The 6,703-nt window shown below is 42.3% G+C and overlaps 1 protein-coding gene across 1 annotated transcript in view; it reads right to left on the bottom strand.

Annotated features, from left to right (window-relative positions):
* Positions 1-391: 391 nt before the first annotated feature.
* notum2 (notum pectinacetylesterase 2) overlaps positions 392-6,703 on the bottom strand; it is a 40,388-nt gene continuing 34,076 nt past the window's right edge. Inside the window, exon 12 of the mRNA XM_063059568.1 lies at positions 392-695. Coding sequence (XP_062915638.1) covers positions 392-695 — 304 coding nt within the window. The remainder of the gene's footprint in view (positions 696-6,703) is intronic.

Raw genomic sequence — 6,703 nt, 5'->3', positions numbered from 1 at the left:
TAGTAAAGTAGTTGTGGCTTTGCTTCACATTTGTTACCCAGCAAGCCTATACATTGCTTTATTAGTGTTCTGGATTTGAAATGATCTAAGATGAACATCCGATGAACACAAAACCAACCAGAATAACAGGGATGTTTTGTGAAAATGTAGTAATGTACAAATAAAACTCATCACTTTCCCCAAAATTCAGGGCTGACGGTAAAGGATTTGAACCATGCTTTTGGCGATCTGCTGTTAAGATGGAACACCTTTTCAATAATAGGCATGCTAGTTCAAAATTCCATCTTGATTAACTAAGCAATACTATGACCAAAATCCATTATTTTCACTTTAAATATTATCACAGAGGAGAAAATAGGGAATTCTGAGTGCTAAAACTCGTTTTAGAAATCTAACCTCCATTACTAAGCATCCCCAGCAGTTGGCTGGGTTCCATTCCAAGCTGCTGTGCTATTCTCTGAACATCAAAGCCCATGTTCATCAGGAGCTGAATCATGTTCACCTCCTGACCTGTGACCTGATCACGAAGTGCTGGGCAAGTGGGGTTGCAGTGTGGCAGACGACACTGGTCGATTAAGTGGAAGGAACAGTTTCTGGCGGGGGGTCTTGAACTCTTGTTTTCCTGAAGACTTCGGTCCCAGCACTGGAGTGCTCTGTTCAAGGAAACCCCCCTCACATGAAAATCCAGCCAGTTGCTGAAATGAAATATGAGGAACTGTTATATGTATGGAAAAGTTGTGGTAATTTGACACACAGACCTGTTTGTCTTTCCAGTTTAACAGTTTCATTAATTTGGAAAAATAAAACTAATCTGAAAGCTTCTAATAAACTGTCAACATCAAAGCACCCATGGTTCTGCAGTCTTGATGGACCAGCTGTGAAGAATTGGTTCTGGATCTTGTTTTTTCATTGCTTTCAGGTTTTGTATGAATCAAATTGTGTCACTTCATGTTGTTTGATTCAAGCAGAAAATATACCATTACAAATCACTGTTGTGTCGTCAATGGTTCTACAATTCTTGATCTAAAGGTCTGCATTGGTTTTCAAATTTATACTCAGTGGCCACTTTTTTAGGTACCTCCTTTCTATCCTGTCAAGTACTGACCTTTGTTTAGTAAAAAGTTTGATCATCATGGTTTTATATAGCAAAAAAAAGTCAGCTTAGGCAACAATGAATCATGATTTTCTTAATGTGTTACCCTTGGATATTTGGAACCATTTTTGGTCATTTCTGATAGCAGAACTAAAAGGTGTCAAATAATTTTTGTTTGACTATGTAAATATAAGAGTCGAAGGTTCAAATAATCCAAATCTAATACCTTCCAAAAAAAAATTACTGTTAAGCAAACCCAACTTGACAGGCAGTTTTATTACTACTCCAGAAATTAACTGGACTTCTCTATCGCAAGACCACCAAAGATGAGCAAAGAACATGGCCAACAAATAAAAATCTAAATTGACAAAAAAAAAACAACTCATTTGCAGTAGCTACAGTTATTTATGAGCATAAGGACTTAGCCTAATCTTCAGAATAATATGACAGCTTCCATAGGATACAACATTACAATTTATCTTGTAAAATAATTTGCATCCAGAAAATAGCACAGAATCAATTATTTTAGTTTAACCCCAAGAAAACAAGTTTACTCAGTAATTCAGTATCATATCATTTTTTTCCTCAATCATGTAGTTGGAATCCATTGCAAAGATATAAACAGGACATATTTCATACAGTTAAAGTTTAGGCCTAACTTGAGTTAGAAGTCAGAAAAAAAGCAGCAAGGTTATTGGGACCTGAACTTCCCGGGGACAATTCTGGTTTCTCATGGTAACTGTCAGAACATAAGCAAATATGAAATGTTCATCATTTCTGGAGTTTCCTATTCAAATGATTAAGTCTGAGCTTTCATTAACCCTCAGTGTCAACTAAATTCAGTGGGTCAATAATTCCGAGTCAGAACTAGAATCGGGCACACAATTTGAGCAGATATAGCACTACAGTTGTGAGGCAGTGTTATGCTATTGAAGATGTTGTTATTCAGGTAAGGTATTAAAATGAGATCCTATCTATATTCTTAGGTGAATATTAATAGGTCCTATGGTTTTGTGCAGATTTTCTAGTAAAGATCATTTTGCAATTTATAATGAGAGCTTACTCTGTGCAAATTGTTTGCAATGTTTTCTAACACTGACTACATTTCAAGAAGTATATTTTTGGCTGAACAGTGCTTCAGAACAGAGGTACTTGTATAAATGTAATTCCTTCCTTTAATACAGGATCATTAAAGTCAGACTCCAGAACTTGAGCAGGATGAATGAGGGCAAAACCTGAGTCATATAACTTTTCGAAAATGCAACAGGTCTTTCATGAGGTCTTCATTCTATTCAATGTCAGTCACAAAACTCTTAACTTTTATCCCCATAGTATCATTCACATCTGACCCTGCACAGCCTGTCATCTGTTGTCATCCCAGTAAATGTCTCTGTCGCCGTCCCAATCCACATCTCTGTCACTATCACATCTCACTCCCAGCCAGATTCATAATTTCCATGTTCTGTAAACTTCAGTCGATCCAACATGCTGATATTCCAATCATTTTCTATTCATTCACCTACTCATTCATTTCCTGTTCACTGACTTACCATGCTGTGCTCATTGACTTACATATCTGCCCCTCAAGCCCCACATTTACACATTACATCTTTCTGTTTGAACTTTAAGCCCCACCATCACTAACTTAGAACCACAATTATCTCCTGCAATTACACCCCAAAAATTGCTGAATGTGGTCCTTTGCCCCACAAAGGAAGGCATGGGAGGAGTATGATATTACAACCCAACAGCACTACACCACTACACAGTACAATCATTGCTGGAATTTGTACATCTAGTCACTTCAATTCAATTCAAGCTTAATTGTCATTTAACCATACATGAATACAAGGTGCAAACTACTACTACTACTACTACGTCAACTCAGGCCTAGAGGGCTGGCTTCGGGCACGATGACAGACTCTCCACTTCTCCCTCTCCCTCATCAGTGTGTTCAGTTCATCTACATTAGCCGCGCCGCTGTCTTCTAGGAGCGTGTTGACCATAGTCCTGAGGGCGCCCAGGGTTCATCCTCCCGTGCTTGGGCTCCCATATGATGACTAGCCTGGCAGGTAGCTCGGGGTGGCATAGACAGTGCCCTGCTATTTGCAGTCTTCTCGCCTCGATTTTAGTGGGGAGCACCGGTAGGTTGTTATAGAGCTCGACGTTCGTCATGTGCTGTTGCCAACTCACGTCAAGAGCCATCCGGAGCATTCGTGTATAGCAACCATCTAGAGACTTCTGCATAGTCTTAGTGAGTGTCCACGTCTCACATCCGTACGCGAGAATGGACTCTATGACCGCTACGAAAATCCTCTTTTTAAGCCCTCTTGTCAGGTTCGACATCCAGATTTCCTTCATGTCGTTCATTGCCCTCCACGCCAGCGCCTTCTGTATCTTACAAGGTGCAAAACACAGTACCAACAGAGACACACAGCACAAAGCACACATAACACAAATACAAGATAGAAAGCACATCTAAGATAACAGTACAATACAGCCACGTAAAAAAAACTCCAGACCCTGAGTCCATGAATGCCGCAGAAATTCTGCAGTTGACCAAAGTATAGCTTGTCTTCTGCCAAATGAACACTGGCGGAACGGCAGTGCTGACTCCTGCCAGGAACCCACGCCACACAGCCCCCAACGGAGTGCACCAGCTGCGACTCCTCTCTCTCCTGGCGGCTGTAAACAGGTAATCTCGCAGTTTGAGGCCCTGAGTCCAGAATGCCACTGAAATCTGCAGTCGACCCCGTCCCCACTTCCTTTGACTCTCTCAGTGTCCACCACTCTCTTCTCAGTTGACTGAACCTTTGATCGAGCAGCCAAAGCTGTCTGTGATGCATATTAAGAGAGAGAAAACCATTGGCTAAATTGTCTGTTAAATTGGCTCAGGTTCTAGAATTCATCTCCCAACTATGTCTCCACCTTCACCCACCTATTCATCTTCCTGGGTAGTTCCGAGAGAACAAGAATAGCTTGCTTGTACTTTGTTGTTGTGCGTTCTGAGGTTGTTGATGAACCAGTGTGAAAACCAGAAATGGTACAAAGGGGTGTGCGGGAGGGAGTGATGCTGTAGAAACGTACCATGAGGTTGTGCGGTCTTCCTACTTTTTTTAAAAAATCGGTATTCTGTGTGCATCTAACAATTGCTATCCGGAATCGTCATTCTCCGCCTTGAGCAGTCATAGGTCAGAGATTCCTCGGACTCAGTGGAAATGATGCAATTCTTTGAAAATGGATTGAGCACATCCTTTTTCCCTATTCAGCTGGTAATCTCTTCCCATGACAGAGCATGAGAATGTGTGCCTGTTTTGGGAATCTGGAGTCAGTCTAATCTGTCCAGCATGCTCACCTGTGTCTCAGAGTTGATGATGTTGCCCTGGGAGAGGATACTTCCAACTTACCCTTCCAGTAATTTTGGAGGATTTTTTTTTGAATATCAACTTGGTGGTATCTTTCTAGTGCCTGCTCTAGATGGTCCACATCTTGGAAGGTTACAGGAAGATATGAATTGCTTCTGTGTGTGAGTTTCGTGCCAGTCCTGGTCTTGATCTTCAAATAGCCTTTTCCTCAATCGACTAAAATCTTGAAGGCAGTGATGAATTTCATGACTGATGTTTGACCTTACCAAGCAATGATTCCCAAGACATAAATCCATGTTTCCAGTGCTTGCCATGAAACTTTATTACTGGAGGGTGAGCAGTGCATCATGGACACCTAGATTGAAGTATTGAATTTATTTAAATCTTACATCCACCCCACAATGTGAGGGAGTAAAAATCTTTGAGCTATGACTCTGTCACAGTGTACAGACATGTGAATTTACAAGTCTAATGGCTTGTAGAAAGAAGCTGTCCCATAGCGCATTTGACCTGTTTTTTATGCTGGGGTGCTGTTTGCCAGATGGGAGCAGCTGAAGTGGTTTATGGCTTGAGTGAGTGGTGCCCCTGATGATCTTCCAGACCTTCTTTATATACCTGCTGCTGTAAATGTCCTCAATGGAGGGAAGTTCACGTCCACAGATGCAGTGGGCTGTCCATACCACTCCCTGCATTGCCACGTACATAACGAGTAGTTTGTCAAGTGGATATTGAGTGTGAAGACCATGCTCCTGCTTCAGTGAACAAGTCAGTGATGGCTTGGAGCATGCATTACCTGCAAAAGCAGCCTGGCCTTTGAGATTCAGGTAGCTTCAGTTCTGGAATGTGCTCGAAATCCCAGCATTCTGAGGACTCAGCTCTTTAGATCATCCAGTGTCCAGTTCTCTCCTTCAACATGTACCTTATTGTACATTAATATCACCATATAAATCAAGTTCTTGTGGTTTTGAGCAGGAGCTAAAGAGGACAAGGTTCAACCCTTGACCTTTCGCCACTATCATCTCCCTACCCACTGTATGTCAAGTGCTTGGCTGTCTTTTTAGCGACATAAAGGTAGTGAGCACCTTTATGTTACCTATACCTGTGAATCTCTACTTGCTGATGAAGTGCTCTCTAGTGCAAACTTTATCAGCATCACGGTTGAAGTGAATCTATGTTAATTCCTGGCACCCGTCCAGCAGGATTGTGGCTCACAGGCCTGTCATATGAAAAAGCAGGTTTTAGAAACATAGAAACATAGAAAATAGGTGCAGGAGTAGGCCATTCGGCCCTTCGAGCCTGCACTGCCATTTATTATGATCATGGCTGATCATCCAACTCAGAACCCCGCCCCAGCCTTCCCTCCATACCCCCTGACCCCTGTAGCCACAAGGGCCATATCTAACTCCCTCTTAAACATAGCCAATGAACTGGCCTCAACAGTTTGCTGTGGCAGAGAATTCCACAGATTCACCACTCTCTGTGTGAAGAAGTTTTTCCTAATCTCGGTCTTAAAAGGCTTCCCCTCTATCCTCAAACTGTGACCCCTCGTTCTGGACCTCCCCAACATCGGAAACAATCTTCCTGCATCTAGCCTGTCCAATCCCTTTAGGATCTTATACGTTTCAATCAGATCCCCCCTCAATCTTCTAAATTCCAATGAGTACAAGCCCAGTTCATCCAGTCTTTCTTCATATGAAAGTCCTGCCATCCCAGGAATCAATCTAGTGAACCTTCTTTGTACTCCCTCTATGGCAAAGATGTCTTTCCTCAGATTAGGGGACCAAAACTGCACACAATACTCCAGGTGTGGTCTCACCAAGGCCTTGTACAACTGCAGTAGTACCTCCCTGCTCCTGTACTCGAATCCTCTTGCTATAAATGCCAGCATACCATTCGCCTTTTTCACCGCCTGCTGTACCTGCATGCCCACTTTCAATGACTGGTGTATAATGACACCCAGGTCTCGTTGCACCTCCCCTTTTCCTAATCGGCCACCATTCAGATAATAATCTGTTTTCCTATTTTTGCCACCAAAGTGGATAACTTCACATTTATCCACATTAAATTGCATCTGCCATGAGTTTGCCCACTCACCCAACCTATCCAAGTCACCCTGCATCCTCTTAGCATCCTCCTCACTGCTAACACTGCCGCCAAGCTTCGTGTCATCCGCAAACTTGGAGATGCTGCATTTAATTCCCTCATCCAAGTCATTAATATATATTGTAAACAACTGGGGTCCCAG

The sequence above is a fragment of the Mobula hypostoma genome, chromosome 9, assembly GCF_963921235.1.
Source record: "Mobula hypostoma chromosome 9, sMobHyp1.1, whole genome shotgun sequence".
NCBI lineage: Eukaryota > Metazoa > Chordata > Chondrichthyes > Myliobatiformes > Myliobatidae > Mobula > Mobula hypostoma.
The sequence above is the reverse complement of the archived record's forward strand: the minus strand, read 5'-3'. Positions and strand labels throughout refer to the sequence as shown.